We start from the raw sequence: 14,174 nt of genomic DNA, 5'->3' as shown, positions 1-14,174 counted from the left end.
CACCCTAAGACCTGTTGTCTTAAATTTTATACCGGGTAAGAGCCCTCAGCACTCCCTACTTGTCCGGCCAAGTAGTTAATGCCATTTGCAGCAAATCTACAATAAGTCACACTGTTATACACTGCGGCAGAATTCCCCGCGTCATATGTCAAAGCCTCAAAAATTTAAGCAATGCAAAACCCATATAGTAGGCCAACAAGAATTTTTAGAATTATTCAGCTATTTTCGGATGGAGATATGGCTATTTCTGTACCTCTTGCAACGTGTTCCTTAGCAGACAAAGCTGCTGAAGAGTTGGGGTCCAGGTGCTTCAATGCTAGTAAGTTGGTGGCCAGTCGGGCCATGTTCTGCTCACCACAGCCGCGGGGTAGAAGAACTAAATCATCTGCGTCCTAAAAAAGAAAATATAGGGTCATTAGGATGTATACTGTCACGGATCTTTACGTAATAATCAGGTTAAAGCAAATCGACTTTAATATTAATTTTCTTTTTGAACATGAAAACAATAAGAGGAGAAGCATGTATAAATCCACATCGCGCTAGGAGCACGGTGTTGTAGACAAGACACTCCCATGACTCTAGACGATTAACATGTCCTGGGGATATTATCAACAAGGCAACCAGCCAGGACATAAGTGGCTAGGAGCGATGCCAACCTGTGTGGTGGACATCGTTACAAGGTACTTCGTGTCACTTACAGCAAGTAAAGGTCCAGTGAAATCTCCAATAGCCCAGGCGGTGAGAGCCTCCGTGCCGGGCACCGCTTGAACTGGAGGCCAGTTCCATTGCACTTGGAATGAGTTGGATTCTAAACTACCTGGGGAATAATTTACAAAAGTCAACAATTAAAGTGAAAGATTTATCTGGATCCTTTTGTCTTCTCTTGCTATAAGAATAAAGGTATAATAGACTTGATGTTGTTGTCTTGTCCAGGGTTGATGGGGTTGGTAATCCACCTCACAATCACAACCCACACGATAGAAGAACAAGATAGTCTTGTCAATCTTGTTATAATAGAGTAGATATGTACTTACATGATTAGACTATGTACTTACTTACCTCTACCACAGAGCAGTACAGACTTCTGATCTTGAACTGGTACACCTTCAGGGTCGACTGTCATTTGGATTATCACCTCGTCACTGAAAATTTAATGAAATTAGTTGAGTTTTGCTGCTGTTACCAGTACCAACCAATGTTAAGTATAGGTTACATACTTACCTAGCTCCAGTTTTACTAGTAGTGACATTAGCGCAGCCGCCATCTTTGACAGACTTGGCTCGTATACTGACGCGGGCGGCGCCGGGCAGGCGCGCGCGCACCTCCACGCGCCGGGCGATAGAGGCGCGTGCGCCGACGCACGCCGCCTCCACGTAGTCTCGTGGACCTTCCAAGTGCGGGTCCGTTAGGATTTGGATTTGGACCTATTGAGGAATAAGCAGTTTCCTAATAATACTTAGTACATCTGCTCCAGATGACATTCATTACTTGGCCGGACAAGTGGGGTATCCTGAGGTTTTTACCCGATAATATATTATGCAGTGATATTTGAAATGAATACCTAGTGTTCCTTTAATTTAAACCGGACTCACAGTATCCTTTCAGAGTTTTTTCTGCAGTGTTCGCCAAATTGCTTACACAGCTACAATGTCATGTTCTAATGATGAATGTCATAGTGTCTTGTCAATAAAAACATTTAAAACTGATAATTACGCTGAGTGGTTCATAAAGATAGTTGAAGAGTCGATATCTGATGATAGAGGTGTCGCCACGCCTGAGTCGCCGAGGAGCATCAGCGTGGATGAAAAATTCTCTGAACACCTGAAAGCCAATAATTAATAATTAAGTTTAAGTACACTATATTGGTGAAATGAATTTGTCTCATTCAGTTAGACAGCTTTGTGGGATGTACCACAGAATAAGGAGAATTACAAAATCTCTTATCTGATTGCATCTGATCAGCGTGACTTTTATGAGTGTTTCAAAATTGGCACCCATAAGTTTCAATCGTTATGCCTGCTTGCAAAATGCAACATGTCTACAACTATTAGGTTTCGCCGATGCTTCGCGTTCCGCTACTTACGGCTGCTGTGTGTATAGCGAATAAATGATTTCAGGTTTTTGATCTTACTAGCCAATATTATTCCACAGCTTGGCAAAGGGCTCTTCCTCAAACCTCAACAATCAAGATCGTCAATCCATCTCTTTCGGGGGTTTTGGGGGGGGGGGGGTGTCTTTTCAATATCCATCCAGACTTTCTGAAATACCTATTCTTACCTGCAATACAGTAGGAGCCGACACAGATATGCCAGTTTTGGCAACGCAGACGGCCGTGGCTTCGTATCTGGTGATGGAGTCGGGAGCGTGAGCGCTCGTCTCTCCTGACCCATTGGCGCCTACAGTCACGAGACGCCAAAGCCATGACTGGAAATTAAAAAGGAAATAATTTCAAAAATAAAGTGCATCTAACACACTTAGCCATACATGGCCTTTGGGGCTGTTTTTCAGTACCGACAGTGATTGGGGATAAAGAAAGATGGACCCAGCAGTGATGAAAATACGAGGTGAGGTCATAAGTTTCTGGAAGTGGAAGACTGTTTACTTTTTCTTGTTCGCTATTTATGCAAAGGCCTTTGTCGTGACAAATTAACACCTTTATGGACAGTGCGTCTACAAAAGTTATAAGTAAATAAAGCGTCATCGGGTTAAGGTTTGAGAAATATTACAGGTCGAATATTAAGTTAGTCCAAGGAAGGCAAAGAAAACCCTATGAAATCGTCTGTAATATCAAAATAAACCGTATCCAATCTGTCAAGGCGTCTCAAAGAATTAAAAGCCAAAGCTAATACTATAACCAATGGAGATGGAACCAAATAGATACTTATAGGTGAAAATGGAGATTTTTTTTTCTATCGAAAGAAGAGTGGAAGAAACATATATGGAACCCTCCTCACCTCAGGAAAATGAACCCTAGGGTAGTTCCGTTCTTCAGCAGACAGCGGCATAGGGCTTGGAGAACAGGTTCTAGTCTTCGGAATGTTTCCACCGACGATCCTCACTCCGGCAGACGCTAGCCACGCTACTGTTAACTCACTGCTGCTGGTTGGGAGATCTGGTGAATCTGATGCTGAAATACCATCGAGAATCATTGATTATTGAAGTATTTTACTTATACTGAAGGTCATACAATTTTCATTTTTTTTTACAATAAGATTGTTTCTAATCGTTGGAATTGACAATGTAAGGTGAATAAGAAGATAGTTCAGAGACTCAACTCTAGATCGATGATGTTAATACATCCCTTTATTACTAGACCGACACTCACTCAAAAAGCATTGTCCAGCAGCATCGTACTCAGTAAGATTCCTGTGTCCTCCAATCAGCTTTTTCAGGGATCCTAAAATCATATCCTTGAGGGTTTCCCCTGGTTTGTTCCATTTGGCCGCTGTGTCCAGGGCGGAGACAGCACAAAGCGCTGGTCCCGGGGTGGTGAGGTTGAGGGAAACCATCGACCCTGGAGCGGTTTGACGAGCGCTCCATGATACTTCCACCTGATAAAATGTATTGCATTAGCAAAACTGGATACACCAGGTTATCCACTAGGTAATCATATTGAACAAAAATGAATGCTGCGAATACTTGGTATGGAAAAAATAATTATGTAGCATACTTTTCTTATTTATTCAGGTTTGCTTCAAATTATACCTACCTAGTTACTTACCTAGACATGATATTGAGTGGCTTGATTTGTTGGTAACAAAAGTCTTTTTATTCTATAATATACCATGATGATGCTATACTGTGTTCTTCACCATGCTCGGCGATAGCGACTTCTTCGTTGTTATGGTATAGGTTCAGGGGATTAAAAATGCCACAACGAACGAATTCATAGAAATTTTATTGCTATTTTTTAGCCCCTCTGATCATCTGATGTGGTTCGCAAAATTCCATGCAACGTACCTTATTAGCAAAACATTCTTCCATCTCAATATGCTTGCTGGCACTGACGAGCTCCCCATTCAAATAGAAGTAAGCCACGAGATGGCTATCTGGACACATCTGATGGGTCATTCTTATAGGCAGCGTAACTCTTAGAAGATATCTATCTAGCAGAGCATCCGAAGCGTTGGCGACGAGGCTGTTCATAGCGAATCGGTTTGTGTCGAAACTTGGGCAAGGACTATTCCTGGATAAGTTTTGGATCTGGTCGGCAGAGTTGGCTACAGGACACTGCGTGGTCGCTCCCCATCTGTAGATGACGCCTCCTCGACTTATAACCTGAAAGATCACAATACAAATACAAAAACGCTTTATTGCACATATATAAAAATTACACTATAAACAATTACAAAAGTGACAAGAGAAGCACAATCGGCGGCCATATTGCTAAATAGCAGTTTCTTCCAGGCAACCTTAGGGTGAAAGAACTTGCTACGTATTGGAGTCGGGGACGGTGCAATATACAGGTATAAGATTACATCACGAATCACGCCTGTATCCCCAAAGGAGTAGGCAGAGGTGTATAGTATGTACAGCCACTCTTTGCCAGCTTATTGCCATTAACCTGACAGGAACCATGTGATATCAATTATCTAAGATCCAAACATGAATTCATACTCATAAATTTCAATGGTTTTGAGCCCACAAAGTAATTTTTGTGATATGTCCCCACTGGGATTCGGATCCGGGACCTCTGGATCGTGAGCATAACGCTCAACCACTGGACCGCGGAGGTCGTTAACCACATGATGACAGGTAGCCATTATAGAGTTCTATGAGTAAGTTGTGAGTGTGTTCTGTGCGTGATTCGTTGCGTGTTGAGATTTAAAAAGAACCAGTTACCACGAAATGCACAGTGATAGCCATGCTGACGTTCTTGACATTCAAGTAGAGGGGCGCGTATGTTCTCCCTCCATTTGGATCAGCTCGAAGCGGACCTAGGGCTGCGCTGACGTGACCTGCGCGTTGTACCGGCAGGAATAGGGGATACGCAGCTGTTGAGGTGTCGTTGTGCAGGGTGGCCTGAAAAGGGCCGTAAAATAATTACTTCTTCTTCTATCGCGTGGATTGTGAGGTGGATTACCAACTCCATCAACCCTGGTGTCAGGGTTACTATTGACCCACCAAAGGCCCCTGACATCATGTAAGGACTACTAACTTGCATCAGTAAGTAGTAACCGAGACCAACAGCTTAACGTGCCTTCGGCCAATCTGGTGATCAGCTTGTAATATCCTAGCCAAACTAGGGATCACAAACTGATTTTCATGATATGTCCCCACCGGGATTTGAGTTCGGGATCTCCGGATCGTGAGCCGAACGCTCAAACCACTGGACCACGGTAAAATAATTACTTCAACATACACATACATACTTAAACCAACGCATAATTACTCCAATGGCGTAAAGGCTTGAGTTGCAAAAGGGTTCTCGGAAAGATATACGGCATCTTCTAGTGCCTATTACAAAACGAAGACAAAAGATCATCATCTCCCTCGCATTATCCCGTTTTCAGAGTCCGCTTACCTAACCTGAAGATTTGACAGGTCCGGTTTTTTACAGAGGCGATTGCCTGTCTGACGTTCCAACCCGCGAAGGGAAAACCAGCTGACTACAGCTTAGGGCACATATCTCCGAAAATGCATTTTACCTGGTGCCCGTGGTGACTCGTGGTACAACCGCTTGGTACAACTGGTTGCACCAAAGGGATATTTTTTTCCCGACAGGCCAACTGTCCGATAGTACCACTAAACATATTTCTTAAAAGAAGCAAAAATGCCAAAATGGTTTTACCACGGTTCACACATGACGTACATACTACATTTAGCATTTCAGAACATTACAGCTTTACTGTCAGAAATACACTAAGTATTATAAAATTTTAAATTATTGCATAAACGTCAATCTATAATACAGTCCCATCTCGTACCTGGTTCAAGGGTGTCCATTATACGTATAGGCTGATTATTTAAACCTGGTACTATTTTTAGTCTTCGGTTTGTAATAAGGTTAAGTTTTGTCAACATTCAAGAGAGAACAAATGAAACTTAAACCCCCCCTTCAGCCCCCTCACCTCAAACTTATAAATAGCAGTGCCGTCGTCTCCAGCGGTGAATATGACTCTGGCGACACCACTGCCGTCAGTGACTGCCTGGCTGCAGTCACCGTCGCTGGCTTCTGTGCTTTTAGCTGAGGACTTGCACACTCGGACCATCGTGTTGGCTGCTGGCTTGTCGTCCCAGCGGGTTGCTTTTACCTGGGACATTCATTTTATTGCTGTTAGACACCATCTGTTTTTATTTTAAGTTATAGGTAGGTTTCATTTTCTTATCCGCCGAAAAGTACACGGACGGATAATTGACAGCTGTTAATATTAACCCGGGCGAATCAAATAGGCATCTTGCTGGTATGATACGAGTCAAGTGCTTAATTCTGACGGGTTATTGGCCAATGTAAAAATATTCTTGTTTCACCTTTAGTTTGTAGGGGAGGCCTGGAGAGACGACAGCTCGATTCTTCGTGAGAAACTCCAAAGTAACAGCCTTGTCTACCACCACCGTGATAGCTGTCGTGTTCTGCCACGTTCTAGTTCCGTCTTCCTGTAACAATAAAGTTGTATAAAACTTAGTCCAATAAGCAATTTTTGATCTATTATCTCCAATTACGTGGGGAAGTAAATTGGAGACCTTTTTTGATTGATTTTGCCTATATTTGCATTATTTATGCTTGAAGATTTTTTTGTAACAGCTGTAAACACTGTGACAGATTTATTGGACTATCTATGTTATTAGTTTGTGGGCACTAAATGGGAAGCAATTATTGGCTCATAAAATATTATCGTCACTTGGCCTCTATAGCCATAAACACGCCGAGTGACCGGCTATTCTGACATTAGAACCGCCGGTCACCTTTAAATGTTATTTTATTTCCAAAATACGTTGGAAGCAATAGTATAGTGATAGGCACTAGGTGGCACTTGGCGGACAGCAATTATTGAGCACCATTTCGACTTAAAATAAGCCGAATATGTGACCGGCGATTCTGATGGACACATTTTATGGGTACTTATCAATAATGTGTAATTACGTAACTCCGCCCCTTTTACGGATGCAATGGCTGAGAAACTTAGTTACAAGGACATTCAGACACCGACCGTTTTCGTTCTGCTTAGCAAAGTAAACTTACTTGGAAAGAAAAGTCAGCTATGACAACTTGAGGTGGGTTGGCGCCGCTCAGGCCGATCCTCCTGGCGGCTGCGGCGTGGCGGTGGCAGGCATGCGGCGTGCGCAGGCGCACCGCAGTACGGATGCCTGAGCTGGTGTATGCGCCGACGTCCGACGCGCCTCTTATGCGGATCACTAGCATGCCTTCCACTGCTTCGGTCCAGGGGTACCTGAAAAAAAAATGCTGTTAGAATGTGCGTGTTTGTGATCTAAGAATCAACGGTCACCTCAGCGGTTTATTCCACTGACAAGCTAAATTGACACATTTCAATCAGTTGTCAACGACTTACAAAAGTAAGTGCGCAATGTCAACATAATGTCTAATAGCAAATATGGTTTTTGAAGGTGAATTGCTTTAATGTGGTCTTTTTAAAACCCCCCAGAAGTAGGATGACTTCTTATATCCACTATCGCTTTAAGAACCATGTCTGATGAGATGTTAAAGACGACGTTTGGTCTTCCTCAAAGAGACTTACCGCACACATACTGTCCATACGAGTCTCTCACTGGTCCTCAGAACTTGACGTGAGTGGCGCACGCTCAGTTGGAATGGAGGCAGCTTGTAATCCCCCACTACAACCTTTGCTGATGCCTGCAAAAATATTTAAGTTTGGGTATCGTCATCTTTTGTGGGTCAAAAAACCGAAGAGTGGTTTTACCAATCCAACTTTTTGAAGTTGGGGGCTTTGCAGGTAACGAAAGTTAGTAAGATCTTAATGAAAACCTGGAGGGATGATTCAGACCGTGATTCTGAGTCGATATCAAGTGGAATTTTCCATCGCAAAAGTATAGAATTGAAAATATTTTACTAAAATACATTGTATGAATTTTGGACGGATTTTGCCACTTGATGTTCACTGAGAATCATGGTCTGAATCATCCCCCTCAGTATTCGATGCGATGTTACTAACTTGACCTTCAACAAGTTTATCTATGATGATTACGTTGAATAAATGATTCTGATTCTAATTTTCGTTCCTATTAGACGCACCTTTAGACACAGAGGAATAAGTTACCTGTGTGCCGTCAGCAAGTCTAGCCCGCACAGTCCACAGTCCAAACGGCGCCTGGTCATCCATGGAGTATTGGACCTGCGCTATACCAAGTCGAGTGCGGACATCGTGCCACTGGGCGGCGTGAGGGGCTCGCCACTCCACCGCTCCCTGGGGCGTCTCCAGCCAGACCTCGTCTACCTGTAGTAGAGATGTGTTGTCGGTGAAAGATACACGCTTTAATAATATTTGGTTTCCTTTCATACCTATAGTACGAGTAGGTACATTACTTCTTTCTTTGGCCGGATATATAATGGCTAATAATGATTATGTGTATAATGACCCCGATTCCTGCAGACACGTCCTAATTTTATTTTAAGTTATACCCGTCATTTTCTTATCCACCGAAAAGGAAATGGACGGATGATTGTCAATAAAATAGGCATTTCGTTGGTATGCAATCCGTTTGACATGCTGTCTACTTAATTCTATCGGGTTATTGGCCGATGTAAAATTTTTAGACGGTTGTTTTAGATTTCTGTTTAAAATTGACGTGTGTTCCATAAATTTTATGTCTGTCGATTACCCGTCACTTTCTTTTTCAGCGGATAAGAAAATGACAGGTATAACTTAATTAAAACACATAATAACGGGTTCTTACCGCGTTTAAATGGGAATATGCTACTCCACTCCAATCTCATCAGTCATCCCGTGATCATGGCACTTGCATCAGTGTCGAAATATCGGGAGTCTCATATCCCCATTTAAACGCGGTAAGAACCCGTTATTATGTGTTTTAATTATGATAATAACCGCGTAAACTTAAAACAAGGTATAACTTAAAATAAAATTATATGGCGTCTGCAGGAATTAGCACCAATGTGTTTATAAGCATGACTTTAGATTTATAAGACCTAATATTGTATGCCTATATGGCGGGATATAGCTGGATAAAACAACTTATAATTGACATGAACGCCTGTACGGTCACGAGCATCAATATGTATACACTTTGGAACCATGTCACATTAACTTTTTTGACAAATTGAACTGTAAGTCTCACTAAATGTCAAATATGTTAGTGCAACGGAGTCCTAAAGTGGGTACATTATATTGCTCATGACTGTACTGTACCTATGATTCACAATAAATATATTTCATTTCATTTCATATTCTTTCTATTAGCTACTTCCTTGTTATACACATTCCATAAATGTGTCGCATATGGCCACTACTTGGCCCGACAAATGGGGAGCGCTGACGGCTCTCACCCAGTACAAAATTTAACACAATAGGCTCAGGCCTGTTGTAATAAAGTACTTAATACGAGTACAGACTACTAATTATAAGCAAAAAAGGACAAAAAAGAAGAAAAAAGTAAATAAGTAAGTGAAGTAGGTACAGTCATGAGCAATATCATGTACCCACTTAAGAACCCTGTCGCACTATCATATTTGACTTTTAATAAGACTTGCGGTTTAATTTGTCAAAAAAGTTAATGTGATATAGTTTCAAAGTGTATACACTCATTCAGCGCTTATCGCTATCGACCCTCTAGGGTCGATTAATTCTTTCAAATATTTTTCCTCTCAGACGACGCCCTGAGCCGAGGGTCGCGCCCAACTGGGCACCCTCAGGCTGTTGTCTTAAACGCTGTACCGGGTGAGAGCCTTCAGCGCTCCCCATTTTTCCGGCCAAGTAGTTAATGCCATCTGTGGCAAATCTACAATAAGTCACGTCAAAAAAAAAATGTATACATATTAGTACTCGTGTACAATCGGCGCGGCGGCCGAAATATCGAGGTGAACTTAGGTATCTACTAAGTGTGTGATGTGCTTGGTATATCTACATTACAAAATCAAGATGACACACAAACAAAATGATGCATCCAAAACAATTTTCCGCATAATTAACTACACAAACAACAAATTACTCATTTAAGCCGGCGGTCGATGACCTTAACCTAGAAACGACAATACAAAGGTATTAATGTTCAGAATGTGATAAAACTGAGTGAAATTATTGGAATCCCGTTACTTGCTGTAAATGATTACTTTGTCCGGTCGATAAACATGTTGGATGGCCGGTTGGCGTCCGTATTCTGAACATCACTTTATTTTAAGATCGCAATGCTAATGGTTAAAAACGCCACATCGAAGCAAATTCACCTAAACAAGCAATATTGCTTTCTGAAATTTGTTGGCATTGTGCACCTACTTTTATTTGCGCAAATGTCAAATTGGAATATTGCTTTTTTATTGTATTGCTTCGATGTGGCACGGAGGTCCGGGTTCAATTCCCGATGGGGTCATTAAGGTAAGGTAAGAAGTAGTAAGATGTTTCCGCGCTTCGGAGGGCATATTAAGCCTTTGGTTCCGGCTCTTAGCCGTAAAAACAGCTACAGCAACTCGCAATGGTCCATACCTCCGGTTTATTCATGGCAGGCCTGTGCCCAGCAGTGCACAGTGGGACGTACATAGGCTGTTTATGTATGTACGTAAATGTTATATCTAACAATCATCCTTCTGCTGTTATCCCATTCTAGTGGGTCCCGAACTCTCTAGGGTCGTCACCAACCCCTATATCGATCGACATTCATACTCATTTCCTCATTGTATGCCTCGTTATAGTATATCTAAAAATGCACCAGAATAATGCCGCCAGCGAAATTGACCCCACACAACATACGTAGGTACCTACTGAGAACAGATATTTGCATACACGAATTGTGTCAGTGTTACGCCTAGTTTGCAGAATTTTGTGCGATAAAGATCAACGTGTTATAGACGGCGATACGTATTAAGCTCGGTGAGATGTGAGGTCTTAGTACAGTTAGAAGAAAATAGTGACAGTCAAGGTATACATAATAGTTAGCAACATCCGGAATGTCCAGTAATTAGGGACGTTCAAGGTGGCCGTATAGATAGTAACACTCTAAGTGACCAAAAAGTAAACATCGGCACAAAAAAAAACCTGTGTGTTCAAAAAGTTGGCAATAACCTAATCGTTCACATATTTTTTAACATCTAGACTGTTTGGATATCATTGGCGCAGTGAGTGTTGTCATATTTACGACGACATAATTGAGTCGAACTATTTGACATTGTAAGCGTTTCGCGAATCTGGACAATAAGGCTGTTGCCAACTTTATGAACACGCAGGTTGTGCCGATGTTTTTGGTCACTTAGAGTGTTACTATCTATACTGCCACCTTCAATGCCCCTAATTAATGGACATTCTGGATGTTGCTAACTTGACTGTCACTAACTCTTTACTTCTGACTGTAGGTACATCTATCGACGCCATCTTTTTTGGGGTTATGTATAAGTACATTTTTAAATAAATTTAAAGCTCATATGAAGATTACTTTATGTAAAAAAGCTTTATTACAAGATTAATGATTACCTAAACGATAAATAAACCTGTTTTTAAATGTGTTCCTCTAGTTACTAGTTATTAAATAACATGTAATGTATATCCTCATTGATTTAAAAGATGTGTTGCTGTTGCAGTTTCTTGTCATTTGTTCTCCTCAAACATAACACCTTGCGAAATTACGTAGATTCAAAAATGATAAATTTACCTTCTGCAAGTTTGTCCATGATAACTACGTTGACTAAATGATACTGATTTCTGATCAACGTGTTATAATTTATGATAGACGGCGATACGGCTCACCACCTATCACGTTGGTCTAAAAGAAAGCTCGGTGAGATGTGGGTGTTTAGATGTAACATAAAATGACTACGCCAATTGCGATATACTAAGGTCACTACGACCTTATGTTATGTTAAAGAAGAAAGATGCAAGAAAACTTACAGAAGTACTTCTGGCTGGCGTGAGGTCGTGTTTGAAGACGAGGATTCGAGCGCGGACCGTGTCTCCGGGTCGGTAGCGATATCGCTCCGGCTGGACCACCAGCGCTCGACCGGACCCAACACGGAGAGACACGCGTTGTGACCACGTGCATGACTGGACTGGGTATCTGGAATAACGTAGGTATACTATGTAGTCTAGTTAAAGTTTTTTTAAAGGGATAATCAGCAACCTCAAAGCAGACAGCCCTTGTCATAGAATAAGGAATAATACTATGTATAGAGTAGTCGTGGTAGCCCAGTTGGTAGAACGCTTGCCTCTCACTTTGAGGTCGCAGGTTCGAATCCAGTTTTCGAATTCATATTTAGATCTTAAATGATTATCACGTGCTCAGTGGTGAAGGAAAACATCGTGAGAAAAGCATTTTCGGAGGTATGTGACCTAACCTGTATTGGGCAGGTTTTCCCTTCGCCGGTTGGAAGATTAGACAGGCAGTCGCTTCGCACTTTTCCGTACCGTCCCTGAGCGGGATATATTCGGAAGCCGCAACTATCAGGGGTAGGGTTGAACCGGTGACAGCGGTTCTCATACAAAACGCGCGTTAGGGCCTTTCCAACGTCTTTCTTCTATTTCGTATTATTCACCCACTGCTAGGCGCTCGGTCTGCGATTTTTTAAGTTAAGCAACTTACGGAAAGGCCGGTCGTAGGATGGGTGACCACAAAAAAAGAAGTTTTCATCTCGAGCTCCTCCGTGCTTCGGAAGGCACGTTAAGCCGTTGGCCCCGGCTGCATTAGCAGTCGTTAATAACCATCAATCCACAATGGGCCCGCGTGATGGTTTAAGGCCCGATCTCCCTATCCATCCATAGGGAAGGCCCGTGTCCCAGCAGTGGGGACGTTAATGGGCTGATGATGATGATGATGATGATGCTGGGTATAGGTCTCCTCTCTTTCACGCTATCCTTTCCGGTCCTGTGCAAGTCTCATCCATTGCAAAGAAGAAAAAAGAAAGAAGAAAAGTAAATCTAGTTAAAATAACTACTTACTCTACACTGACAAATAAATCAGCTTTCGTATTAGGCATCTGCGGCACGCTGATATCGATGCATCCTCCGTCTCCTGCAATGACAATAGAAATTTCCAACTAGTCAAATCAGTTACTTTTTACTAAACGTCAAAACACGATCTTACTTTAGAGTTTGTATGAAAAAGCACACTGTGACGTCAAAGAAAAACATGATAAACTGTCGGACGTTTTTCTTGATTAAAATAAATTATTTTTCGTTATTTTTAGACGTACGGCTGGGTTCCATCCCTATTTGGTGGATATCCCAACTATTCGCACAAAGCGCTTCGCATCGTCCTTCATTATGCGCACTGCTAGGGAGTGGAATTCTCTGCCGTCTTCTGTAGTTCCGAATGCATATAACCCGGGTGCTTTCAAGGCCAGAGTGAACAGGCACCTTCTGGGCGAGCTCGCTCCATCTTAGGCCTCGTCAATGCATTCGGGCAAGTCTGGGGCCAAGAGCAAACCCATCAAAGGTAAAAAAAGATCTGTCTTTGTTTAGTAATCAGATTTTCATAAATTATCTTGAACCTAATACACGACCTAATTACACTCATTACATTAGTCACTGCTAATCTTGTTTTCTGAGTCTTCGTGAGACGTAATATACGATTCTGACGGTCCGATTACTCTTGTCATAGTCGCGGCCAATCAGCTGGCATCAACAAACACTTGAGGAGCCCGATATCGACCCCGCCGGCGTGGTCGACGATTTCCGTCATCCAGCGCCTATCGCTATCGGCCCGAGAGAGTCGATTGATTCTTTCAAATTATAATCCTTCCAGACAACGCCCTGAGCCGGGTTCGCGCTCTACTGGGCACCTTCAGGCCTGTTGTCTTAAAGAGAATGAAGAATGTGAATGAAGAGAGTGAATTTATTTGATTTATTATAGGGGTTACCTGGTGGAAGGTCCCTCCTAGCGGTGACAACGAGCTGGTTGGGAGCCAGTATTTGTACCAGCACGGTGGCCGGGCCGTCAGTGTGGAACCTCGACACGCATGCGCGGTTGCTGCTGCTGGCTGTGAGCACTCCTGGCACTAGGAGGATGTTGTTCTCGTCTGAGCAGATTGAGCTGGA

General features: G+C 42.4%; 1 protein-coding gene across 1 annotated transcript in view; it reads right to left on the bottom strand.

Annotated features, from left to right (window-relative positions):
- Nucleotides 1-14,174, bottom strand: part of LOC126374139 (pregnancy zone protein-like) — a 35,044-nt gene that overhangs the window by 9,251 nt on the left and 11,619 nt on the right. The window contains exons 2-19 of the mRNA XM_050020596.1: nucleotides 13,997-14,169; nucleotides 13,077-13,149; nucleotides 12,033-12,198; nucleotides 8,238-8,414; nucleotides 7,698-7,813; nucleotides 7,184-7,391; nucleotides 6,472-6,597; nucleotides 6,072-6,254; nucleotides 4,843-5,022; nucleotides 3,961-4,278; nucleotides 3,326-3,551; nucleotides 2,955-3,127; nucleotides 2,278-2,424; nucleotides 1,714-1,821; nucleotides 1,222-1,424; nucleotides 1,060-1,142; nucleotides 699-817; nucleotides 254-392 (exon numbers count right to left, since the gene is read on the bottom strand). Of these exons, the coding sequence (XP_049876553.1) occupies nucleotides 254-392; nucleotides 699-817; nucleotides 1,060-1,142; nucleotides 1,222-1,424; nucleotides 1,714-1,821; nucleotides 2,278-2,424; nucleotides 2,955-3,127; nucleotides 3,326-3,551; nucleotides 3,961-4,278; nucleotides 4,843-5,022; nucleotides 6,072-6,254; nucleotides 6,472-6,597; nucleotides 7,184-7,391; nucleotides 7,698-7,813; nucleotides 8,238-8,414; nucleotides 12,033-12,198; nucleotides 13,077-13,149; nucleotides 13,997-14,169 (2,918 nt within the window). The remainder of the gene's footprint in view (nucleotides 1-253; nucleotides 393-698; nucleotides 818-1,059; nucleotides 1,143-1,221; nucleotides 1,425-1,713; nucleotides 1,822-2,277; nucleotides 2,425-2,954; nucleotides 3,128-3,325; nucleotides 3,552-3,960; nucleotides 4,279-4,842; nucleotides 5,023-6,071; nucleotides 6,255-6,471; nucleotides 6,598-7,183; nucleotides 7,392-7,697; nucleotides 7,814-8,237; nucleotides 8,415-12,032; nucleotides 12,199-13,076; nucleotides 13,150-13,996; nucleotides 14,170-14,174) is intronic.

The sequence above is a fragment of the Pectinophora gossypiella genome, chromosome 17, assembly GCF_024362695.1.
Source record: "Pectinophora gossypiella chromosome 17, ilPecGoss1.1, whole genome shotgun sequence".
In the NCBI taxonomy this organism is placed as follows: Eukaryota; Metazoa; Arthropoda; class Insecta; order Lepidoptera; family Gelechiidae; genus Pectinophora; species Pectinophora gossypiella.
The sequence above is the reverse complement of the archived record's forward strand: the minus strand, read 5'-3'. Positions and strand labels throughout refer to the sequence as shown.